Source organism: Macrosteles quadrilineatus, unplaced genomic scaffold (assembly GCF_028750875.1).
Source record: "Macrosteles quadrilineatus isolate MER2022 unplaced genomic scaffold, UCM_ALF_1.0 Scaffold_4__1_contigs__length_99947679, whole genome shotgun sequence".
Lineage (NCBI taxonomy): Eukaryota > Metazoa > Arthropoda > Insecta > Hemiptera > Cicadellidae > Macrosteles > Macrosteles quadrilineatus.
The window spans coordinates 91,012,742-91,040,540 of NW_026542597.1; the positions used below are offsets into that span (position 1 = coordinate 91,012,742).

General features: G+C 36.9%; 1 protein-coding gene across 1 annotated transcript; it reads right to left on the minus strand.

The window, feature by feature from the left end:
- Positions 1-8,837: 8,837 nt before the first annotated feature.
- Positions 8,838-26,811, minus strand: LOC128991962 (protein SDA1 homolog). The gene is made up of 18 exons (XM_054415275.1): positions 26,616-26,811; positions 25,214-25,417; positions 23,637-23,819; positions 23,130-23,195; positions 21,772-21,864; positions 20,898-20,972; positions 19,905-20,003; positions 18,278-18,350; positions 16,903-17,064; positions 15,715-15,773; positions 14,937-15,013; positions 14,203-14,377; positions 13,905-14,009; positions 13,371-13,601; positions 11,957-12,141; positions 10,033-10,117; positions 9,036-9,191; positions 8,838-8,932 (listed from the first exon to the last, which is right to left on the minus strand). Exons 1-18 carry the CDS (start codon positions 26,700-26,702, stop codon positions 8,888-8,890), a joined length of 2,160 nt encoding a protein of 719 aa, XP_054271250.1. The 5' UTR covers positions 26,703-26,811; the 3' UTR covers positions 8,838-8,887.
- Between the last annotated feature and the right edge of the window lie 988 nt (positions 26,812-27,799).

Genomic DNA, 27,799 nt, shown 5'->3' on the forward strand with positions numbered 1-27,799 from the left:
GTGACAACCGAGTAAGAGGTAAGTTGTGACACAATTGTTGAGACTATAGATATACCACGAACAAAACAACCTGCGCAGAAACGAAAAGATCACGTGGTTCGCGCAGGTAGGTGGGCCGTACCATTGAAACCTGCGCGGCTCGAAACGGCCGAGGGTTCTTTTGTTTCTGGTATTACTATAGCAACAATTAATTGTACTTGACTCAATGAGTGGCGAAGTTATTATAGTGACTCCTGACGGTCACGCAATGAGTTACGAGTGACGGTCACGCAATGAGTGACGAGTGATGGTCACGCAATGAGTGACTCCTGACGGTCACACAATGAGTGACGAGTGATGGTCACTCAATGAGTGACGAGTGACGGTCACGCAATGAGTGACGAGTGACGGTCACGCAATGAGTGACGAGTGACGGTCACGCAATGAGTGACGGAACAGGTGACAAATCACGTTAACTGGCATAACGGATTAAGAGATGAGTTGTTAGAACTGTCACGGTCACGCAATGAGTGACGAGTAACGGTCATGCAATGAGTGACGAGTAACGGTCACGCAATGAGTGACTAGTGGTGGAGCGAGTGACTCCTGACGGTCATGCAATGAGTGAGTGGCAAATCACGTTACGTGTCATAACGTGTTAAGATACGAGTTGTTAGAACTGTCACGGTCACGCAATGAGTGACGAGTAACGGTCACGCAATGAGTGACGAGTAACGGTCACGCAATGAGTGACTAGTGGTGGAGCGAGTGACTCCTGACGGTCATGCAATGAGTGAGTGGCAAATCACGTTACGTGTCATAACGTGTTAAGATACGAGTTGTTAGAACTGTCACGGTCACGCAATGAGTGACGAGTAACGGTCACGCAATGAGTGACTAGTGGTGGAGCGAGTGACTCCTGACGGTCATGCAATGAGTGAGTGGCAAATCACGTTACGTGTCATAACGTGTTAAGATACGAGTTGTTAGAACTGTCACGGTCACGCAATGAGTGACGAGTAACGGTCACGCAATGAGTGACTAGTGGTGGAGCGAGTGACTCCTGACGGTCATGCAATGAGTGAGTGGCAAATCACGTTACGTGTCATAACGTGTTAAGATACGAGTTGTTAGAACTGTCACGGTCACGCAATGAGTGACGAGTAACGGTCACGCAATGAGTGACTAGTGGTGGAGCGAGTGACTCCTGACGGTCATGCAATGAGTGAGTGGCAAATCACGTTACGTGTCATAACGTGTTAAGATACGAGTTGTTAGAACTGTCACGGTCACGCAATGAGTGACGAGTGACGGTCACGCAATGAGTGACGGAACAGGTGACAAATCACGTTAACTGGCATAACGGATTAAGAGACGAGTTGTTAGAACTGTCACGGTCACGCAATGAGTGACGAGTGACTCGGTTACGCAATGAGTGGCGAAACAAGTGACAAGTCGCGTTACGTGTCAAAACGGATTAAGAGACGAGCTGTTAGAACTGTCACGGTCACGCAATGAGTGACGAGTGACTCGGTTACGCAATGAGTGACGGAACAAGTGACAAGTCGCGTTACGTGTCAAAACGGATTAAGAGACGAGCTGTTAGAACTGTCACGGTCACGCAATGAGTGACGAGTGACTCGGTTACGCAATGAGTGACGGAACAAGTGACAAGTCGCGTTACGTGTCAAAACGGATTAAGAGACGAGCTGTTAGAACTGTCACGGTCACGCAATGAGTGACGAGTGACTCGGTTACGCAATGAGTGGCGAAACAAGTGACAAGTCGCGTTACGTGTCATAACGGATTAAGAGACGAGCTGTTAGAACTGTCACGGTCACGCAATGAGTGACTCCTAACGGTCATGCAATGAGTGACGGAACAAGTGACAAGTCGCGTTACGTGTCATAACGGATTAAGAGACGAGCTGTTAGAACTGTCACGGTCACGCAATGAGTGACTCCTAACGGTCATGCAATGAGTGACGGAACAAGTGACAAGTCGCGTTACGTGTCATAACGGATTAAGAGACGAGCTGTTAGAACTGTCACGGTCACGCAATGAGTGACTCCTGACGGTCATGCAATGAGTGACGGAACAAGTGACAAGTCGCGTTACGTGTCATAACGGATTTAAAGACGAGTTGTTAGAACTGTCACGGTCACGCAATGAGTGACGAGTGGCGGAGCGAGTGACAAGTCGCGTTACGTGTCATAACGGATTAAGAGACGAGTTGTTAGAACTGTCACGGTCACGCAATGAGTGACGAGTGGAGTGACCACACCACAGATCGACAGCCAGCTCGTATATCAGTCGCTGTAGAGCGATTTGATAGCGGCTGCGGAACACGTTCTCTCCTCGTAACCGGGTGCAACAAAAATAACAAGAGCAGGAATAGTAAGCGACCGCGAGCACGTACGTGTCGGGACCGGCCCAGACAGATCACCATGGAACTGGAGTACAAGGGGACCCTGTAACTAGGCCAAAGTGCGGACCGATTACTTAAAAATGTTAAATAACACCACTGGTGTAGTACAAAATATTTACAGCCAGATTCCCTAGCTGTAACGGTGTCTTAGCAAAACCAATATGAAAATCAGTAGTAAGAATTTGAATAGGTAGTGTCAAGTTAGGTGAAAACGAAAAACATAAAAGGTTAACTTCCCTTCCCTTTATTCCATGTTCTGATTATTGCTCCCCGGTTAGCAATGTTAATAACGTTGCAGAGTAGATCCAGCTCTCAAATCCATGACAAGTTACACTAAACCTCAATTGAAATTGGTTTATTAAAGCCTACTCCTTAAGGATATGCATGTCACTGGTAAATCTAAGATTATGAATTTTAGTTCTACTATCATATCCTAAGACGTTGTTCACATTTGTATGGCAACAATTGAATCTATAGTAGGCCTAAATGTAGAAGAGTCTGCAATTAATTGTGGATACCTATCGGTATTTATGAACATTTCTATTTAGTTTGATGTTGGGACTGTTGGGAGGTAGCCTACTGAAAATGGGTATGGGGAAGTCTGGCTTTTTCTGTTTAAACGATAGTGACTCTTTATTGGGATCTCAGGAGGAAAATAACATCATCACTTGGGAGCACGACTCTAAAGCACAGATTTTATAGGGCAGAAATACTAGGAGTCAATTTTCAATAAAATACCATAATAGTAATTAATATAATCCACTAAGTTGTAAGAAGAAATATCTCTAGTAAAGATACCGGTCTAAGAGGTCCTTTTACGTCAATAGGGTTCACCGATTAAGGTGACTCCAAACCATACGCTCCTGATTAATAAAATTTATATAAATATACATTTCTATTTGCGGGATTTGAACCTAAAACTAGTACAATATTGTTCTAACAATACCGTAACTATATTAGCACATACAAAATAAACCGTACCATTACAAAACATTCCAGTACAATATATAACCAACCCCAAACATAGAACATAAAAAATATAGCAACACCCAACACCCCCTCAACACTTCGAGATAGAGACACCAGACGCCGGCGGCACATCTTAGAGTGTCAAATCCAAAATTACGACACCATCTGAAGAGGTCGAAGGTTCATTCACGAGAAGCGGAAATAAAATGGCGACCGGAAATGGGTTGCAACAAGACAATCCACTTAGCGAAGTCGGCGTCTTTGGGGATGGGGGTGAAACTCAAAACAGACGTCCGAAAACAGACAACAACCATCATCGCTGGGGCTGCGCTGGAGGTGATAGTGTCAATCCAACGTCCGTGTGAGTGTGAGTGGAAAAAACGTACAGTTTTGTAAAATATGAAAAGTCAAAGGCAATGGACTTGGCGAAACAGACATTGATAGTTTTTCTTCAGCTGTTCTCGATGTATGATAAATCTAAAGGAGAATGTTTAATTTATTTATGGTGCAGAATATTTAAGTTAGGTTAAACTGAGTATACGACTTTTGACTATAGATTGAAGGCGTCTCATTCTCAAGAATAAAAATTATCGTAGTCTAGACCTAATCCAACGACGGAGTGCGCTGATTTGAATTAGACTAAACTCTATCAAAGAAGGGATATTTTTAACCAATTCGCGATTTTTTGTAGATGAATGAGGTTAAGCTTGTCTGATGCACCTCATTGAGCCTTAGTTTACAACTAAAAATCGCGATTCTTCAGCTTTCAGTTATTTGTTCGATATTTTTGAGCTTGGTGTAGTTTGATAGGAAATATCAAATGTTAATATCAGAACGACTAGCGGGAAAATGGAAGAAACCTTACAGTTTAGTGATGAACTGGATAAGGGTAAAAACCATCTGTGCGACATTAAGGGCAGCAGCATGTGTCTAAGGAGACAAGAAAGAAGTGGAGTATCCTTAGAGAGTTTGAAGATGGGGCTGGAGTACCATTAAAATAGCAAATGTGTATTACTTTTCTTATTAAACAACATGTACCTATATCAAACGCTAAATTAAAGAGATCTTAACATTGTTTTATAAAATTAGCCTAATAGAAAGTATTTTGTTAACTTACGATATCTTTGGATGTCTGGTTAAAACATGTTTCGTGGTGACTGCTACATCCTCAGGTTTATCCTCTTCACGATTCGTCGTAGCAAAATTGAACACAAAGCACACTTTTAACGCGACACATTAAACAAAAAGACGTTATAATAACTATAGTTGTTCTGCCCGTGCCTCACCACGGGAGGAAAACGCAGAGATGGTGATTCTTCCCTGCCTCGTCCAATGGTTTCCAATGCTTGTTGATTTAAACGCTTGCTCTTGATGTAAATTAATTTTATCATTGTCCATGACACAAGAAAAAATACTCTACAGATGCGTTTTTTCCCCAGTTGGAAAACATAAGGCTCGGTCCAAACTCTATGGTTCTTGTGTCACTTCATTATTTACACATTTGCTCAAATTATAAGAACAACTAACTTACTTCTCTAACACGCAATGAAACACTTCTCTTTATAGAAATCTACGGTAGAATAAGAAGGTTAACTCAAGGAAATGCACACATAAACAATCTAAAACAAAACAAATCTAACAGCTGATGTATCTTCAATAGTAGTTCACACAACGATTGAGTAAAGATAGTGTTAAACGACACAAGTATAAAATTTAAGGAAGGAGCTTTTGGCGAGTGCCTTAAAAACGTGTACGAGTGTCGTTAATACTATTTACGCGAGTTGCGTACACTACTTTACCTATGACAGTGTTTTAAATTCTAAAACTTACTACTCCTTCAAGAGAGGTTATGTTTTCGTGTAAAACCTCTCATTGCCACTGACAGTGATACAACGCCAAACGAAACATTGTACCAAACACTAATTGCACCACTCAACAATTAAATTGGCCTGATCAGCTGATTAGTTAGAAATCATTACAATTTTACTTCTTCACTCACGGTGATTAAAAAAATAGTATACGGTTGATAGGTGTGCGGCTTATGGTTTTCTCAAGAGTTCACATCCTTCGTATCTTTATAGATTCGATCAAAATACTCCAGTAAATTTAAATAGCATCCAAGAATATTCTAGGGTGATGAAATACTATCTGTATAAATCGATATCCAGAGTTATGACATTTAATTCAATTTTTTTTATAATTTAGTAATACAAATTTTAATGGCTACTATTTTGAACCCAAACAATTTCTTTATGGATTTTATGTTGTAAATTTTGTATTGCTATTTTAAAATACACCAAATTTTATAAAGACATCTTAAATAGTTATAGGATTTTGAACACGGAAAAACAAAAAGGCAAATATTTCACCAAGGTTAAAAAATGTAATTCCTGGTCTTCGTTTTATTTTCACCCACAAAACAGTTTCCCGGAGTTTAGCTGTTTATTTATGGGACACCCTGTATTAAACAAAATTGTATTTACTACTTGCTACAGGGTACGGTATTACCTTTACTAATGTAAAACAGACCGTACAAACGTTACGTATAACAGCGCCTTCAAACGCTCATAAGCAATTCGAATGATGTACCGATTTTGCATTGATGTTTTTGAAGGCGCCCTACATTGATGAATATAACAATACAGTAATGCTTTTACTGTGATTTTGCTGAGAATACTGACTTCGCTCCTGCTTCCTCACAGTTTCTTTAATTACTTCACAGTTCACTAATCCTAGAATTTTTTATATTTTATTTGAAGGCATTGTTTATTATTATGGAATCGTGTTGCTCCTTTTCAGGGTATAAAGATAAATAGATTGTACATCGTCAGATTAATATGTTAACCTGTTTTTAACATGGAAGAATGTGTGTTTCTACTCTATCTTTAAATCATTTACCTCTATCTAATAGCCTACTTAAAAGGTTTACTTTTTATATACCGGTATCTTGGTAATTTTAAAGTCTCAAATACCTTTAGAGCGCTGATTTTATACTCAAGTCATCATAAAGAGTCATGGGATACAAAAACCGTGTCAAAGTTATCGCAGCAATAGTTATAAAACCTTCCATTATCTAAAACCTTTAATATAAATGTTCCATACTGTCCAAAATAAATATTTATAATTAATCCCTCTTCTATCATTATTTAAATTATACGTATATAACAAAATACGCTAAATACATAAAGAAATTTAAATAAATTAAAACAAGGCAATTAGCTGAACATGAGAACCACTTAAGCCATCACTTTTTGTGACAAAATCCTTTTAATGAAGACTTCTTTGTGAAAAAATTCGCAATGCTAAAAATTGTTTTACTTCCTGTACAAATCTATCTGAATACTATCTATCTGGAGGTGATGTCAACTGTTTCTTAATTCTTCATCAGCCTCGTTGTAGTTGTGTTTTGGGGATATGGCCCTGGGAGGGAAGGTGTTGATGACGGGTAGCTCGGTGTCATTATGAGGGCCATTCTGAAAACATCGTAACCAAACGACTACTAAATAGACACTCGTAAACACACAACTACTAAATCGATACGTCGGTGATTCATCTGCCGCCTGAGCCAAGTTTTGTAAAAGGCTAGTAGCGCAGCATCCTCCGACAAAACATGTTAATTTCGTCCCCAGTTTGGCACATATTTTTCAACAGATTTTTTTTTTTTATGTGGTATCAATGTAGTTAGTTATATTAGAGCTCTTATACCTCAAAAAATTTTAAATGGAAAATAATTAGTTTCATTAGAGTTTAAAAGTGACCCAATTTACATTACTTTTAAGATTTTTCTGTACTTACGACTATTGGTTTTCTTGGATATATCATGTATGAGGGCTCTAGAATGAACATTAATCTGTAAGGAAAATACCCCCGCCGCAGCTAACCTGCCGACTAAGCGAATTTCCATTTGTCTGAATTGATTTTCAGTTAAATATATTTTAATAACATTAGGTTTAACGAGTACCTAGGTTTGCTACTACAAGGAAACGAATAAAGTGTGTTTTTGATTAAAATATTGATAGCTTAGTACAAAATAAATAAATTTGCCAAGTTTGATCAAAATATATCCATAAACAAGCAAACTACAACATTTGACAATATTCTCCATAAGAATAACAAGGGAATTTTAAATTTACAATTTTTTTAATTTTCTCCGTTACTAATCAAACAAAAATACTTTTATATACTAAATTATTTGTTTTTTTAAGCTCTTTAAAAAGGTCTAAAGAGAAATCGGGAAATTTTGTGTTTTGAGGGTCAAAAGTGAGAAAAACCAATTTTTACCCCATAAAACCCCCCATAAAGCCCCGTTCCCATGGTCCGATCGTGCTGGTTCGCGAACTCATTCAAGTTTATCCCGCTTTACACCTTTAAACCAAATTTCATCAAAATCGGACAAAAATTACTCAAGTTATCGCGTTCACGGACATATATATATATATATATAAGTCTATATATATATACATATATAAAAATTTGAACGAATGGTGTTTTTGGCCTCTGGGGACATCAAAATGAAAAAGTAAATCGGTCCCGGGTCTAGGTCTTACCGTGCCACCTACGGTAATAGCTACTTCCCTATAGGGAAATTTGCTAAAATGTTTTTAACATTATATCTTAACACATTCCATCCAGTTCAAGGTATGTTTTTGTTATTTTTGCAAGGGTGAAGAACTCTTAAGAACAGACAATGCTTAAAATACAAATGCTGCAAACTAAGCAAAAATACTTTCCAAACATAATGTCTAACACTTTTTGATTTATGAAGTATATTCGCTTAGGATTTCTTAATCAATGTAGTTTAATAGGTCGTCGATTTTATCTGTATTAACACACGATATACTTAACCAAAATAAAATCCATAAGAAACAATGTGTTTCATACTTCTCTATACTAAAGTAAAAAGAAGCAAAGTGCAATAGTTAACCTCAACTTCCGAGCACCTTTTATTTAAGTTGAGCCGCCCCATCGGCTTAGCCACATGTTACTTAGCTTTATCAGGTTGTACATGATTGCAAATCGAACTCGCGCATGTTGAGCGAACTTCAGGGCCACTTTAGTAGATGGGCCCAGGGTTTCAAGGTTTGACGGGAGCGCACCGCGCAAGGAAGAGTATTCCTCCATAAGAAAGGGGGGGAGGGGTGTGATTATCTCCGGGGGCCCATAGCGCAAAACAAGTCAACTGCTGGCCAGATACACTTCAGAGTTACACTCCAGAGCATCTAAATCACCATTGCTAAAGACCGAATGTCACAGTAGCGCTCGCAGGTGCCATTCAACGAATTACTTAAGTGTAGTGAGTTAATGGTACCGTGAGACTAGGTAGGTATGTCAAAGGTTGAAAATTTATCTTTGAATCATTAAACAAAATTTTTTTGACAAATTCCCTCATAAATTCCAGCAATAAAATGACATATAAAATCATACATATTAAAAGAGTAAAATCATAATGCACTTTTTTTTACTAAATGTTTATTTTACAAATATACACATTCAGTAGCTCATTTTCACCTATTATCTCATTTTCTTTTGTTTGATTAGGTAGTTTCTCAGGGCAATCTGCAACAAAAGATCAAATTAATACAAAAATGTCCAAGAAAAGTTCAACTGTAGCCTAAAGTTAAGTCAAAATTAACTTTAAAAGAGAAATTCAAGTTTTTACCTGTTTGTCTTTGAAAGATCGCTTTGTCTTTCCCCTGACTTTGTGTTTTATCATCATGAAATTCTTATTCTTCTTTTTCTCTCTGTTGGTTTTGCTGGAGAAAGGGTTTAGTCTGCCATCTTTGTAACCAAACTTTTCTCTCCCTTCTTGTCCTTTCTGAAAAACAAAAAAGTGTTATTACCAACATTTTTATTGAATCATGCCTAATAGACAAACACCATTTTCAATTTGTAAGTAACATTTTCCTCTAGTCAAAACTTTTCTTCATTCTTCTATTTCTGTACTTTAACCGAAGGTTATACATAATCTACTGTGTTTTAAGGTGTTATCTATGATTTTCCCAGAAATCGAGTCCTCGATCCCTGTGAAACTTTCTCTGATCTGGGATTGCTGCGTGGGGAACATTTCCCTTGAGTATATCACTATGGTGATCCAAACTTTTCTTTAGTTATCCTCTGATTCACAATAATTGAGGCAACATTGTTTACTACGGCAGTTGTTTACCTAAAAGTTCCAAATAACACGAAGTAAGGTACAGAGGAAATTTGCTTATGAGACGGAGACGACTGTGCGCTTTCAGCTCTAGTATGTTGTGAAATATACTTGTGACAAGCGAGGAAGATCCCCAACAGTGGGCACTGTGTCGGAATTCCAATCACACAGGGTCTTCCTCCACCATGAGCGTTGTAGTACATGAGGGCGAGGGGAGCGGTGTTGGACTTAGCCCTAGACACCACCAGTGACTAGTACTGGACACCACTTAAGTGCATCATTGAATGTCTCCTCTGTACCTTGCTTTTCTGTGCAACTAAACAAACGTTAGTAACGCTACACTTTACACTTCATTGAATTTTTAACCAAATTTTATGAAAACTAAAGTCCTAAATCTGATGAAAAAAGTTAAATGGTACTTGACATTATAATTTACTGCAACTATTATTATGACATAAAGCATTGAACAAGCCATTTTGTCACTAAGGTTTATTTTTCAACTCACCTTAACACAGTCAATTCTTGCTTGCTTGTCGTGTTTCCTCTTTTTGTAGATATTTTCAATGTCTGCCAGTGAAACTAGTTCTTTCCTGAAAAAAGTTATTTGTAACATAAATTTAACAAGATACTACTGCATCAAGTAACAAGAAATGCAAATATTTTACAAGGTATGCGTATGAAGAAAGAGTTATCAAACACTTGATAATTCTCACTGTATATTCAGTAATTATTTTCTAGACACATGCGACTGGTGCTAGACACGACGTGTACCATTGAATGTTTCCTCTGTATCTTACTTCTTTGTTGTAGAACTAAGTGGTATTTGTTTATTTGAATTTGTATTGTTTATTGGTGTTGTTATTTGTTTAGTTGTATTGTATAGTAATCCATGAAAGATGTAAAACTCTTTCTTCACACTGGCAATTGATTTTTTTCACCCCATCTATTAACCATTCTACCAACTGTGAAATTATCACTGCAAAGCTTCAGTCATACAACACCTCTCATTGCGCTGACAAGAATGCACGATGCAGCAGAAGGTAAGCCAGTTCTAGTGAACAATTTGACCTACTTTACACCCAGCACATTCTGTATCAAACCTCAGTTGAAGAATTGACTTTGAGTACTGCATGGAGACTTGTCATCTACTGTAAAAACATTGATGTTTGGTTTATGTCTAGAAATACTTGAGTATCCTGATGATAAATGTAAATGTTTATTATTTTTTGGGAAAGTTTAAAAATTTAAGTTTTTTTATTGATACCAGTGGATAAGCATTAGTTAGCAAAGGGTCGTATACATAGGAGGTTACATAGGGTAGGGGGTACGTAGGGTCGTATAGATAAGGGGTTACATAGGGTAGGGGGTACATAGGGTCGTATACATAGGAGGTTACATAGGGTAGGGGGTACATAGGGTCGTATACATAGGTTACGGGGTACATAGGGTCGTATACATAGGGGGTTACATGGGTAGGGGGTACATAGGGTCGTATACATAGGTTACGGGGTACATAGGGTCGTATACATAGGGGGTTACATGGGTAGGGGGTACATAGGGTCGTATACATAGGTTACGGGGTACATAGGGTCGTATACATAGGTTACGGGGTACATAGGGTCGTATACATAGGGGGTTACATGGGTAGGGGGTACATAGGGTCGTATACATAGGTTACGGGGTACATAGGGTCGTATACATGGGGGTTACATGGGTAGGGGGTACATAGGGTCGTATACATAGGTTACGGGGTACATAGGGTCGTATAGATATGGGATTACATAGGGTAGGGGGTACAAAGGGTCGTATACATAGGGGTTACATAGGTAGGGGTACATAGGGTTGTATACATAGGGGGTTACATAGGATAGGGGGTACATAGGGTCGTATAGATATGGGATTACATAGGGTAGGGGGTACATAGGGTCGTATACATAGGGGGTTACATAGGGTAGGGGGTACATAGGGTCGTATACATAGGGGGTAACATGGGTAGGGGGTACATAGGTTCGTATAGATATGGGGTTACATAGGGTAGGGGGTACATAGGGTCGTATACATAGGGGGTTACATGGGTAGGGGGTACATAGGGTCGTATAGATATGGGATTACATAGGGTAGGGGGTACATAGGGTCGTATACATAGGTTACGGGGTACATAGGGTCGTATACATAGGGGGTTACATGGGTACATAGTGTACATAGAGTACATAGGGTCGTATAGATATGGGATTACATAGGTAAGGGTACATAGGGTTGTATACATAGGGCGTTACATAGGATAGGGGGTACATAGGGTAGTATACATAGGGTCGTATTTACAGGTTCGTCAGATCATTGGACTTATCTACTGAGAAAAATTGTAGGAACAGAATATTAATGGAATTGTTCATTGTAAAACAAATCATTTAACCTATATTGGTTCTTACTTGGCTTTTGAATCGTCCTCTTCCAGTTTTCGCTTGATGCCTTTTTTAGGGGCTTCGATTTGTTTCCTGATTAAAGCGGCATCGATTTCTTTAAAGTCATCATCAGTCAAGATTCGCATTACGCTGGCTTCGGCTGCTTGTTTCTTCTTCATTGCTACAACTTCTTTGGCGTCTACTTTCTCAACCTTGGTAAAATATATACAAATTTAAAAAATTACGTTAAAAATCTATATAATTAATACACTACATGAAACTTTGTCGGTTGAACTCCTCCGCCATTTCTTAGCCAATTTTATCCATTGACGTCTCATTGGAAAGAGCGTGTCGCGGAGATTTGCAAACTGGCCTTACATTTTTGAAAAAGTCCTTGGGCTCTTCCCCAGTGGCTTTGAAGGTTCCCATGTTATCCTTATGAAGAACATAATTGTTTACATTTTGATCAGCTGTATAATTTAACTGCTGTTATTTATTTTTCAATTCAATGAAACGCATTGAGTACATTCATGTGCTCGCTGATTTATTTACTATTTGAGTTTGTGTAAACATAACCCCCAAGATGGATCATGTTAGTATGGTTGTATCTTAAATTTGTGTATTTATCGCTGTTTTGTGTCGCTATGACAGATCGTGTTATGATTGTAACTTAAATTTGTGAATTTATCGTTGTTTTATGTAGCTATAATTTGTTTATTTGTTGTTTTTTCTTTTAAATGCCTCCGACGCTACTACAACGAAACATAGATAGGAGGCGTAATCGTGATAATGACCGCAGCTACAGAACAGTGACACGTAATAGGCTCAACTATTAGGTTAAAAATGCGCCCTATCACTACCCCAAAACAACTTTTCGTGCTCAATTGGCCCTCTATCAATGACCTGTGTTGCCTGTACAGCGAGGCATTTTGAGAAGGAGACGAAAACCGGCCGGAATGCTTTAGGTTTATCAATAACGAAGATAAACATGGTCTGAGTTACACACCGGTAATCTTTGAGTTGACTCTTTTAAATTCATTGTAAATATGACTATTCGTTTTGAAATAACTCCTGTAATACTTTGCAATTGCTCGAATTCGAGCAACATGTACACTAGTAGTTATTACAATGGTAAAATTCATTTAATCTTAAACATAGGCTAACCTAAACTGCCAAGAAAAGCATAAGTTCGCTTCGCCAATTTATTACATGCTAAGGATTATTTAGGAATCTGTTCCACCCCAAACTTACAAAGCAAAAACCAAAATTATGAATTTTCTTTCTAACAAATCAACGTTAATGTCCAAGCCTACAACATATTTACTGCAGATTTAAAAGTTAATTTAATGTTCATGTTAAATGTAAATCTTCAGAAAGATCTCTTTCAAACAATATTTTGTGTCAAAAAGTCTATACTATTTAGGTGAAGTGTGAAAATTACCTTTTCAGATTTTCCTTTTTTTACTTTTTTATCTGATTTATCTTTTTCTTCTTCCTCTGAACTTCCATCTCCATCTTCATCTTCATCTTCACCTTCCTCTTCTTCATTTTCCTCTTCATCATTATCCCCTTCTCCTTCCCCTTCAGACTCTTGTTCATCTTCTGAGTGAGATACGTCGATCCAACTTCCATCTTCACTGTCAGAGTCTGCCTCATCAGTTTTACTTGTACTCTAAAAACATATTTATTTATTATTTAGTGGTTTTGAAGTAAAATAATACCACTGAACAGCATCAAATAGTTTGTGGTTTACTAATTTTACTTTGAGTAGATATTAGATAAATTTAACTAGTTTCAGTTTGAAAGGTAAAACTGAATTAGGGACATCAAAACGAATTCTACATTAACAGGACTAAAATATAACTTCAAATTGTCTGCTGATCCACAAAGACTACAAGGAAAACAAATTTCTAAAGGAGTACACTTAGTCTATGATATAATTTAGAAATTGTTACTCTCTTAAATAATTTCTCACCTCATTTTTATCCAGCAAGACTTCAGCTCCTGGTACCGCCTCAGGGACGTCCATTTCTCCAAAGTTCTTCAGTTTCAGCTCAACAGACGCTTCTGTAGGTTTTCCCTGCAACAAGAAATGAAAATCTCAAAAGAGAAATATTGTCTTTTGGGCCTTAGAAATACAACAATCATTAAGGCTTTAGTTCAAATCACTAGTCGAAATACAAATTATGAAATCGCTAGTGGATAGAGTACTCTATCAGAAAGTCGATGGTTCAATCCTGACTAAAATAAGTATTTATGGTTTTTTTTCTTACCCTGTCTCGCTTGTGTAGCAGTGTAGGCGCTGTGTGCCTGTACAAGTGTATGAGAGACCGAGCCGCCATCATGACACTGCGCTCTCGGTAGTTCTTGTACTGCGCCAAGTCTCCTAACAGGTCTTCCGTCATCACTAACGGGTTACGAGAACACATTTCTCGGACTGCGTTCAGCCTGTGAATTTATGTCTTAATTACCAAAAGTTGTAATAGTGGGATGGACGGAAATGTGAGGAAATGTAATGTGAGGAAAAACACAATCATACACAGTTTAGAAGAGAAGTAAAAATACTGTAATTTCGTGTAGTGATTCGATTTATAATACCTACTCCTTAAAGGGTGGTTGATGATCATTTTGGCCCTTCTTTGGATCCTTGTCAGGTATGTCAATCTTCACTCATACTGAGGTCGACAAAACATTAAACACGCACACACTTACATTTAGACAAGGTACACAAAATTAATATTTGACACCTACTGTGGCTATAGGTGGGCACTGCTCGGTTGGCGACCAGACTGCCCACAGTACCTCAATTAGTTTTGACGACCTCAATATGAGTGAAGATTAATAATCTTGACAAGGATCCGAAGAAGGCGACATAGTCACTGAGTCATCTGCCCTATGAGGAGTAAGTAAGTATTAGGAATAACTAGATGAAGTCAAGGAAAATTTATCTCTTATATGTTTGAGTGATGCGAGACTACACAAAAATATAAATAATTTTTGTTGTTACCCAATTGCCATGACATCAGAAGAGTTTCTCTCAGAGACAAAGTTGTTCACTAGTGTCCTCAAAACTGGTTCTAGCACCTAAAATGAAAAAAAAAACATAGTTTGAAGTGTGAAAAGATAATAAGGTGGGTAGTTTGATGGGATTTGTGTAAACCATTCTTTCCTATGTGCCCGTTAGGTTATTCAGGGACCATCACCAGCTCTCTAAATGCAAGTAAGCTTTTCAAGAGTGAAACAAAAAAGATCTGATGAGGAGATGGATAGACAAACTCTTGGGTGATTAGATGGTAGAGGTATCTTAAGAATGTGTGCGCACACACAATGAATGGAAGAATGTGTCCACATGAGGAGACTTTAGTAGCCATGGAGCAATATGGTGAAGTATCAAAAAACAAAAAGGCAACAAACAGAACTCAAAATTTACATTTGCACAAATTGACTTTGTTACCATATCAATACAATTGTCTTCTACTGCACAGCTAATAAACTGAAAGAAAACTATTACTAAACCAAAGTGATTCTGTTTAGTTCTGCTTTTTACCAAACAATGGCTTATAGAATCTCTTTTTACAGTAAGATACAAAGGAACTAACTAGTCTCCTAGCCTGAGTCTGAAAACAGGTAGGCTAACAACAAACTAGTTTTTAATAAACAAAATTTCACCAAATACTAAGAATAATGTACAAAACAAATTAAAAGATATCTAGTGTGGTAGAATATTAAAAGGATGCATAGTTTCCACAAGCTACATTACTGTCTGTTATTGGCTAAATACTTACATCTGGAGGAACCAGGTCATGACACGCCTGAGCCGCGTACACCAGCAACTTCGTCACCTCTGGGAAACAAACATAATTAGTCATAAACATAGAAATGTATGACAGAAGTATAAACGTGCTTTTCCATGAAAGGATACAAGAGTGAAAATGAGATTTATAAATAGGTGATTGAAGAAATGGGATATAGCTTCACTTAGGCCTTAGCCTTTGGAATGGGTGTGGGATGATAGAACTGGACTGTTGCTAAAACTTCTATCTGAGAAGGTTACACAGTGGCAGATCTTGGTGTTATAATTGTGTCTTCAATGTGTGCCTCCAGGAGATGATTTAAAAACACAAACCTAACTAGAAAAGAGAACTCTCTCCATCTCTTTTAGATAATATAGGTACCACACTCAGTTGCAGGTTTACTAACCTTACAATGATTAAGTAAAATGTAAAACTGATTACCCTCCAAATAAAAAACCAACAAAGTTCAAAGAGCCTGTTCCACTTTTTGAATCTTCCAAGGTGGTCTAATTATCCCTTATGCTAGCAGTACACTATCGCCGAATATAGGCAAGCTATGGCAAGCGTGATAGTGTACCCGGTCTGCTCGTGTACGCTCGGGATAGTTCGCCTTGCCATGATTTGTGCTCCATTTTTTGTCGGTTTTTTGAACGAGTCAAAGGAGACGAGCAAAGGCGAGTGCCGCAAGTTAAAATACCTCTAACACCAGCAAGCATGTTCGGCAGACATGGGTGAGCTCGTGGTTCAAGTTCGGCAGCATTCGTTGTCGCAAATCAAGTAAAAAATTTGGCAAAACATTTGGCCGAACATTCGGCGATAGTGTACTGCAAGCATCTAAAATTTTTGTTTGTTTTGTGTATACTATTATCATTTTAATGCTATAATCTAAACCTAGAGAAACTCTGCAGGACGTCTAGCTTTTTAATTTCTCAACACTGGACGCAGCAGTTGCTAATCATTACATTTATATTGTCATAACTAAAAAGCTAGTGTCAATCAGTAATAAAGCCACACAAGTTATCTAACTCTTCTACATAATCTTTCACTCACACTTTTATGAAAATACACCAATCTAACATGATATGTTACTCAAAAGTATCTAAGAGGGTATCCAAACGTACTGTTTCAACAACTATGTATTTTTTTAGTTACTCGTACATTACAGTTAATGAACTTTACCCTTCTGATGTGGTTGGAGGAATCGCTGAATGTAAGGGTAGAAGTTCAGTAGAATCAGTTGATGGAGGCCGATCAGACGAGAGACAGCGTCCAAAGTCATCAGTCGCACTTCAAACCTCTCGTGTGACGTTTCTAGTTGTTTGAACAATTTTTCTGCCATTCCTGAAAGATTCAAAATTAAAATTAAAAAGTTAAAGTTAAAAAGTTTTTTTTTTAGAGGTTGGCGGTCTCTTTAGCTTTCATTTGCCTGATTATATAGGCTACAGACCTGTATATGGAATGGATCCAGCAATGCAAGGGATGAGCCGGTACAGTACAAGGGTGAACTGTACTGTTAAAAAGCAGTGGCATGTACCGGGATCCGAACCAAAAACATCACTACCTTGGGCCCGAAGTTTATGACTCTACCGACTGAGCCATTGACTCACCAACTTTGTACCAAAAGTACTTTTTACTAACAAAAAATGTATACCTAGACTGTTTATTTACTTAAGTGTTTTGTGTTTGTTTCAACATTTTTTTTTTTTTTTAGGGAACAGCCAAATCTGGTCTTGTTATTACTTAACATCAACCTTTTGTTGAATAGTGACATTAAGTACCTCTTCAATTTTTCATTGGGCTACCTGCCCAATGAAAAATTGGCACCAAGGTTAAGAATTGACTTTACTTTACAATGAACCAGCAACCTTAAGATTTGGAAGCAACCAATGCAACCATTTTACTAAGGTTATTTGTTTTGAAAAGTTTCTTCTCATCATTTGGTTTATTTTTAACACTCAAGGCCTATCCCCCTGTACCTTTTGGTGGAAAAAACTATTTCACAAAACAACATTAGCAATACTACTAAAATTGTCAATTAGATTGAAGTATATTAAAGTTAACTAACTAGGACTACTTACAGTTACTCTATAGCCTAAGCCTAGGTTAGCATTTTGGCTTCTCTTTGTTTTTATAGTGAAGGCCATTTTTAGCATAAAGGTAGTGATTAGTATTTGACAATTTTCAGCGTTTTTTATTTTCAGCTGTTTCTCCCTAAAGTGCCAGAGGAAAAAGTGTCCAAAATAAGCCAAACAAAAATAAAAACATAACATTAAAAAAACGAATAAAATTGTCCAATGATCAGCCCCTCCAATATTCTTTTGGTGATACCCATTTGGTTAAACACACAAACACAACAGGGTAACACACAAGGTAAACAGTTAAGGGTAGAAAGGAGAAAAGCTGGATTCTACATGATCAACACAGGCTACTGGGCTACAGATGTTAAATAAATTACGGTTGGTAACTAGTGGTGTACACTTAATTTATAAACGTACCAATTACATGTTAAAATTGGAGCCTTTCTCCAAAAATATTTATTAGTATGCATATTTACCTTGAGGATCGTGGATAAGCTGTAACGCAGAAAAATTGTAAACTGGTGCAGCAGACTTCTTCTTTTTGGATTTCTGTAACATGTTTTTGAAAAATTATGATTTTCAATTTCATGATGAATGGTCTCTGGATCATGATTTTAGCCTACTGATAAAGGTTTAGTAAGGTTACCTGATGTTTGTAACGTATCTGTGATCGTGTAACATAAATCTTCCGACGAACTCCCCCATAAGAGATTAACAGCGAGACATCCTAATCTGATGATGTGTTCATTTCCCGAAAGCTTGAAACAGCCGTAGTTAATTAAATAGCCTACTACAACCGATGGTTTTGACAGGCAACAGATAACCTTTATCAGTTAGCCTAACAACGATTTCATAAGAAAACGGAAACGATTACTGTATACTAAAATTTGCTAACATCTTATGCGTGGGAGGGATGAAAAATCAAGACTAGGTGGATTGGATAATTGAGAAGTAGGCTACCTATGCAGGAAAAAGGATCCAAAGGAAAACGGAGTTGAATGTGATAAGAGTGAAGAAGAACAAGAGAAAGACTTAGAGGTGAAGTAAAGATGGTATTTGAGTAAACAATATTTATTGTACAATTTATCATACAGGGTGCGGCAAAAAAAACAATCTATTTTTTGTAGAGCAATGTTCAGCAACAGGTTGTCTGAAAGTGGTGGGAGTAGACTCATTGGAAAGCCTACACAATGCCATTTTTGGTAGTCATAGAGCAGTGGTCGCATGAGCTACGTGCGGTTGTTATAGAATTGTTTTGAAAAAGTATTGATTCCATTCATTGCAACTCAGCGGCAGTTTCATGAATTCTTTCAATTAAGGCGACATGGAGAAGTTCCGTTGCGTAGCACAATAATGGTGTGGGTTACTAACTTTAGAACAACGGCTTCTGCATTGAAAAGGAAGCTGAAATGCCGTTCAAAGTCAGATCGGACCCCAGACAACTAACATTCAATAGAATTCGTGATGCTGTGGAAAACAGTTTCCTCCTAGCCCGCCCAAAAACAAGCGGCTGTCTTAAACATGTCTGACTCCTCAGTTACACAAATTTTGAGGTTAATTTTCATCCCTACAGATTAATTAGTATAACAACCTGTTTAATTTTGTTAATTATCCATACAGATAATGACGACAGAACCTCTCCAATGTCGACCTAATAGAATAAAAGCACGGAACTGCCACTGAGTTGCAATGACTGATTCATTACTTTTTTTTAATGACTCTATAACAACCGCACGTAGCTCATACGACCACTACTCTATAACTAAAAAAATATCATTGTATAGGCGTTCCAACGAGCCTACTCTCACCACCCTCAGAAGGCCTGTCGCTGAAGAAAATAGATGGGTTTCTTGCCACACCCTGCATAAGATAGCAATGGATTGGTTACAAAATAAGCTATTACCTTCGACAATTTTTTTAAACTAGCTGTTTCAGTTCAGTTCTTAGAATTGAAAAGATTCACTTAACAGCATTTTTTACTTACCGTATTTACCATTTTCTACTCGTGTCATTAAGACTTTCCTTACGCGATCGTTGCGTAAACTACTATTCTAATTTCTATGGATAAGAAATCTTATAAAAGTAGAGAGAAAAACCACTCACCTGTACCAATTGTTTGACTTTTTTCAGCTGTTTTTCTCTTTTTCTTGTCTTCTTGTTGACTTTATTGGCCATCATTACTTCCTTTGCGTTTGGTTCGTCCTAAAATGTTGTTCAGTATTAAATACACACTATTAACTTAAATACTTCTTGATCCGTATTTCCGACTTCCAGTAGCCAATAGTACAGTAGTCGCAGTTAGTCTGGGCGCGCGGACCCTTGTGTACTAACCGTCCCCCACCTCAAAGCCATGAAGACAGCGCTGAGGCGCTGAAAAACCCCAGGGAGCCGTGTGGGCCAGATGTTTTTGGAAATGAGCAATAAACACTCCCCTCTACACCCCCCGCCATAGCGTGGCCACGCGCCCAGACTAGCTGCGACTACTGTATATAAGGGATGCCATTGAGATTCTTATCATTCACCTATTAAGTCTGATAATGATCAAGAAGTTTTTTACTAACTAAAAACAATCATAAAAAAAAGAGTATTATTGTCAGGCCTGCATACGAATCACGGTAAAAATAAACAGGAAAAGAACCTTTTCATTATTCCTTATTGTAAAACCTACTGTAGCCTAAGAATTTGAAAATAATGTACAAACAAATTCTAAAATACTTTTTCTAATTAATTTAGTCAGAACATTAATATAGACAATTCTTCCTAAAATAAATATGCAAACCACAAACCTTTAGAAAATTACTACAACAACAAACTAGGCCCTACTTTTCAAATAAGTCAGTTGTTTTACCATGTACTGATGAAAAGTCAACGTTAAGAGTTAGAATTCAAAAAAGCGTGGTGAAAAAACTAATATTTTGAAAGTGACTGGATAGGCCTACTTAAATTTTCATAATAACCTATTCTAGTTAAATATTAACTTTTTAAGGGTTAAGGTTAAGAATTCTGTTTGGTTTTCTTTTTCAAAAAGAAACTTTTACACTATGTCTATAGAAATTTGAACTGTGCTACTCCAGCCCAGAATTTTTCTTTACTTACATCTGAATCACTGTCCGAGTCGTCTTCTTTGCGTTCATCGGAACTGAGGAAGAACTTCAGTGCTGTTACCAGAACCTAAAAAAATTGATAAAACCATCAGTACCGATTGTTTGAGTGTTAGAATTGTGGCAAACTGGAACAATAGTTAGTGTGTAGGATTGGAGATTGAAGAGTTTGCTCCAAAGATGAAAATCTATATATATTCTAACAATAATGGATCCCTGCAATCTATAAAATATACTATCATCAACATTCTAGAATTAATTTGTTACTTTTTGTGATTTCTATAATCAATACGAATGAGAATAAGAATTAGAGAAACTTGGGTCCTCTTCCTTAACATCACATCATAAGCACACGCATCATGAACAAAATGTGCATTTTTAGTGTAAGGTTATGTTCAACCAACAAACGGAAACGAACAAACAAGACTCAAGCTTGTCAAGCAACTCTTTTTTTCTCTCGACACTCACTCGCTCCACTGCCACCACCACACGACAAACTCACAAATCTAAAGACAACAAATATTGCAATCTAGGTGAATGCCGTTGGTTATATGAGCTTTCACTCCTACCTTTTATTTATTGTTTATTCGTTACACTTCTTTTTAACGCTTTTAGAATTAAGTTTAGCTGCCAAAACACTCTTGCTATTAATAAGTGCCTGCCACAAACCGCCTTAGAACTAGTTTTCATAATTTCATTGTACTTAGAAAACAAAACAAAAGTAAAAGAGAAAAATCTGCAAACTTTGTTTGTCATTTTTTTTAATCTATTGGTCCTCGCCGACAAGTTTTGTAAACTTGGCGAGGCCATGCTTGTAACATTCTAAATAAATATATTTGAATTTGAAGAGCAAATCAATTTTCGCTCACCTTTGTAACTTTGGAAAAACAAGCTGTGGCAATAACATTGACGGTCTTCACATCGTTCCAAATGTTTTTCTTGTACAGTTCTACCATGATGTCCTTAAACACACAAAATTTAACGTTTTTTAGTAATCAAGACAGTAATGTTTGGATTGTGGTTTGACTCCGGGATGGTATTGATTATATTTTAAACAAATGTAAAAATACTAGGATAGAACAGAACATTACAAATATTTTAACATGCGTTGATACTTGTCAAATGTGAGAAATTGTAATATAATTCATTCCTGGTATTTTTTTTAGATATTACCAACTGAGATATTCCTGGGAAAATTGTGTTATAATTAATTCCTGGTATTTTCAGATATTACCAAGTGAGATAACTGGGAAACTGAGCGTATTTTTACCCAAAAAAATTGCTAAGAGGGGAAGATAAAAAGTGTTTTTTACCAAACTTTAATACCATAGGAAGAAATAAATAAACTTGTCAAATTTTATTAACATAGGTATATTCATCAACAAGTTAGTTTACAACAGTTTTTATTTTCTCCATAAGAAGAACATGGGAATTATAAATTTACTATATAGGCTTACCTCCATCAGTAGTCCAAAATTGTGTCTTATTTCAACTAATGCTTTGAACAACATTAGTTGACCAGGGGCCATCAGAATGAATAATATTATAAATTTACACTTTTTTTGAATTTTCTCTGTCTAACCGTTGGCACGTCAATGTACTAAATTGTTTCTTTTCTTAGGCTCTACAAAATGGTTTGGAAAGAAATTGAAAAGTCTTATGTGTTTAGGGTCGAAAATGGGGAAACCCATTTGTACCCCGTAAAACCCCCCATTAACCCCAGTTCCAATGGTCCGATCATACTGGTTTGCGAACTTGTTCGAATAAATGTATGTTTACACGCTTATACCAAATTTCATCAAAATCGGATCATTTTTGCTTGAGTTATCGTGCTAACGGACACACATATATATGTATAAAGGTCAAAATATATATGTGAAAGTGAATTTGAACGGATGGGGTTTTTGGCCTTTAGGGACCTCAAAATTAAAATGTAAGTCGGTACCGGGTCCTGGTCTTACCATGAGTACTACGGCAGTAGATTATTCCCTATGGGAAATTCGCTAAAAAGGCAGGATCTTTATAAAGGAAAAGGTTGTAAAAATTTTAAACATAGGTAGGCTAACTAGTTTTGCAAGAAGATTTGGAGAGAATTGGGGCAACGGAGGATGATGCGAAAGACCGGTTAACTTGGCGAAGATTTGTTGGTGCGGCCAAATATCACCTCCGATATAAATGGCCCTGGGAGTAAGAGTAAGTAAGTAAGGCTAACTAGTTAGATACTTACCAAAGAGAGTTTTGCAGCTTTAGGATTATTGTCCTTCAACATGCTGAACATGAAGTTTTGAAGAGTCTGTGAAATAAAAACGTCATTAGAACAGAATTGAATGGACTTCTTGCAAACTGTATATCAACTGAACGAACATAACTTTTTTTTCTAGGCCCTATTCATTTCTGTATCTTTGCCATTAGAATTTTTTTATTGTCTTTTGTAGGGAACGGTCCAAATTCTGATCTTGTTACCATCCAACATGGACCTTTATTTTTTTTTATTCTTGGACGGCATCATTTAATATTGACAGCCCAATGACGAAGGATATCTGAGGCCAATAACGATCTCGCTCTAGCGGAATCGAACCAGTGACCTTCAGTTTTAAAGCACTGTAACCATTTGGCTACCTAGATTTATGATAATTTATTGTCGATTGGATATTTTAAAATGTAGGCTACCCTCTTTACCTTAAGTTAAGTGTTATGTACACTGCTTAGGCTGAACAGAACTAATTTTACTTACGGTGTTGAGCTTAGCGTTCTTATGTTTTGCGTTCATATTCTTAATATCCGTTACAATGTGGGATTGTAAAAATGTCCGTAGAGCTTTATCGTTGCAGCGAAGTAACTGAAAGAAGAGGGATAAAAGATCTGTAGGCTGAAGCAGGTTTTTGTTCCTCAGCAAAATCAATGCTCGGCAGAATGTCTGCAAAGGAAATTTCACTAATTAAAACAATTCAGAAAATACAGTAGGCGTATTTACAAATTTCAATGCAGCTTGTGGATCATCTATTTTTAATGTATCTAATTGATAATATAAGTTAGAAGAGTTAAAACTGTAGGCCTAGCATTCTTAAATACAATAACATCAATTACAAAAATTACAAAGGATAAGTAAGTTGTTTCACAGTGTTATCAGTTTTGGTTTAATTCTATGGGGTAATAGCTCAAGAATTGATGAAGTACTGATTTTGCAGAAAAAGGCTATTAGAATAATGACAGGCTCAGAATTGAACGCTCATTGTAAACCTCTTTTTGCTGAACTTAAAATAATGACTGTGATAAATCTATATATTTTCATGTTATGTGTCTATAGTAAAGAAATAGAATGCACTTTCAACAGAGATGTTCACAAGTATAACACCAGAGCACAACATAAGGTTCATGTTCCTAGAGTTAGGTTAAGTAAAACCACAGAAAACGTACTACTATAACCCAGAATGCCAACCGCATGGTAAAAAGCATTAAGCGTTTTGAGAGAGCTTCGCCACCAGCGTTGCCATGCAATAGCATAGCAACGCTGGGTGCGCTGCCTACGGATTGACAGGCAAAGCTCTCTCAAAACACTTAATGCTTTTTACCATGCGGTTGGCATTCTGGGTTATAGTAGTACGTTTTCTGTGGTAAAACTCAAAAGAGCCATGTAGTTATAGGTTTAAAAATGTTGAATCACCTTCCTTATAAGTTAACCTGTCTACCCTTAAAAAGTTTTAAATGTAAGTTGAATTCTCTTTTAACAGCAAAGCCTTTTTACAGCATTAAAGATTTCTTTGAAAACAAGTTCAATTAGTTTTTTATTGTTGATGTCAGATGTGCTGTTTGCTTTTTATTGTCTAATGTTAAATGTATGTTTTTATTGTTAAATCTCCTGTTACCGCCCATAGAAATTTTAACAATTTTTTTGTACTATATAGGTATTGTTGAGTTTTATTTTGTTATTGTGACTTTTTTTAACTGTTAAAAAATTTTATGTATTGTTGACATTTGTTTATATAGACTACTTGTATATTTTTTTTTCAATCAACTTCTGTGATAGAAATCTAAAGACGATTTAAAGACTGCTTCTTATTGATAATGGTTGTTTTCTTAAGACAAGCAATTCATGTTTGCTAAAAATTGTACCTGACGATGGCCTATACATTTTTCTAATGTTTTCGGCAATAAATGTTTCTGATTTCTAAGTTTTTTTTACTTAGGCCTGCTGGTATAGAGGTACTGTAGGCCTAATTAATATTCATGTTCCTAATGTAAAGTAGCTCTATCAATAGGCTCCTTTTATAAACTTAATTATAAATTATTTTATGACAATTTTTCACCCACCATTCTCATAGCAGGGTCCAAAACCGTGTTGTGAGTGTTCAACAGATTGATAAGCTCCTGTGCATAGTCGGATAGTACATCGGGATAACAGTGAGCGACTTGTGCAATAAACATCACCAACTCGTCCAGACTCTTGTTGACTTGGTTTGGATTGAGCCAAAACACTTGTAACAGTGATTTGTAGTGCCGCAGTTGAAGCATAAACTGAAACATAGGTTTAAGTTTAGTTAGTTTTTTTGGCATGTATGTAACTTAACGCTAATAGCCTAGTGTTCACTTCACACAAACTACGTAGATCGCAGTCGTAACATTAGATTATTCTTGCGTGTACAAGTATTATGACTAGGCCTACCTAAGTTACCCATATTTATTTTGTTGATGTTGAAGGGGTCATGTAAAGAAAAACTGTCAAGAGCAATAAGTAACTTAATGTTGGGTGTTTATAGGTACTTGTCACTGGGGATAAGCCAAAGTATAACCATAGCAATACAGATAACCTAAATATCAGATCAGCAATCAATATTTGAGCATATATTTTTGTACAGGCTAAGTTAATCAAGATTTTGCAGTTTTAGGTAAATTGTTGAATAAACATAACCTCTATGTCAATTTTTCTTAAAGACTGTCTTACAACAAATTATTGCGTTCAAATCCTTATTATAACAGGTATAGGGTAGTTTACAGGGTACAGTTTCTTAACTGGGCTATGCTAATATTGATTTAAACTATCGAATTGAAAATACTGATTAATAATCGATATTTGTATATACAGTAGAACTCCAATTATCCGAGCTCCAATTAACCGAATCTCCGATTATCCGAATCGCTTACTTCAACAATTTTAAAAACGTAAAGCTACAGTAATAAGTTTTGCAAAATATCAAAGAATTGTTATTAAACACATTTAGCCAGTGTGTAATTTTGGACTTTGATGGAACACCAAAATTACACACTGGCTAAACTAATAACTTAATAACATGTATAGAACACTTGTACTAAGAGCATTGTAAACTGTAAAAATGTTCTGATTTAATTTATTATTAATTAAAAGTTCACTTAGTACCGAAAATTAGGATTTATCTTTAAAATTCTCAGAATTCCGGTAAAACTCCGATTATCCGAATATTTGATTATCCGAATGGGGTCTGGTCCCTATTAATTCGGATGATCGGAGTTCTACTGTATATCTATTATAAAATAAAGCTATCATAACCTAACCTAACCAACCAAACTTGCTGATGGTTAAAAAATCGCATGAAGGTTTACTAATCGAATCGATAGTTTCAATCGATATTAGCGTAGCCCAGTTAAGAAACTGTACCCATGGTCAGTAATTGTAATACTCAACTTTGGATTAGTATCGTAAAATTAGTATTATAACATAATTTTGTTTTTAACTAACCTCATCTTTGTAAGACACTGGATCTCTTTTTATAAGATTTTGTAACTGAGGTAAATTGTTTGGTAGTTGGTTGTTGTGCCTAACCATGTTTGCGTTTGCAAAATTTCAGCTTTATATATCTAATAATAGAAATTAATAAGGTTTAATTAATTTATAACACACTATAATAACACTCCGCGCATGTTGTTTTGTTAGGTTATATTATATTTCTTTTTCTAGAGTAGAGATAGTAGTGAGTAGTGGAGTGGGAGTGGAGTGTGAATGGAATGGAGGTGACAGATGGAGATGAGCTCATTGAAGTGAGTCTGCTGAGTGGAGTGGAGTGGACTGAAGAAGCGGCCCTTTTCTCTTGGGATAAAAAAAAATATTCATTCAGTCAGAGCACCAGAGAGGCTCGACTCGAAACCTCAACGTCAATGTCGATGTTTTCGAAACATCGATGGTTTTCTATGGTGCTTGAAATTTTTTACATCGAACATGGTTTGTCGATGTTTTCGAAACATCGATGGTTTTCTATGGTGCTTGAAATTTTTTACATCGAACATGGTTTAGATTACCGATGTTTTTGTTGCAACGATGTTTTCTTAAAAAAAATGTTTTGGTAGACAAAGATTGAAATATATTGATGTTTTCATCGATATGTATTCACAGCTAAATGAATACTAGAGTATGTTTTATCCATGATAACACCACACACCATAACACAACACTTATATTTACATCGTGGTGTACGGTTAGTCTAATCTAATCACCACTAGAGATAACACTTACATCGTCATTCGTCCAGTGTTTTTTTAGTGTGGCCCAGGCCCAGTTCGTATAGTCAGTCACCGCTAGATGACACCATAGATAAAACATGAAAGTTGTATTCTCAATCCAACGTACAGGGGCGGCTAGTCACGCACGGGTTTTTCGGTAGTACCTGTTCAGGATGGGCAAAGCCGTGTCACCCGATTGCATCTACTGGCCAGGCACTCCCCGACGACGTGGAGCACACCTTTTTCCACTGCCAGCGTTGGGAAAGTTCCCGCCTGGATGCTGAACAACATGTAGGGCAGTTGTCGGTGGACACGGTCATTCCGATGATGACGGAGGGTGAGGACAATTGGACCTGTATGTCACATTTCGTTCAGGATATTCTCCGCACAAAGATGCTAGAGCTTGACCGTGATGCAGTCTAGGTC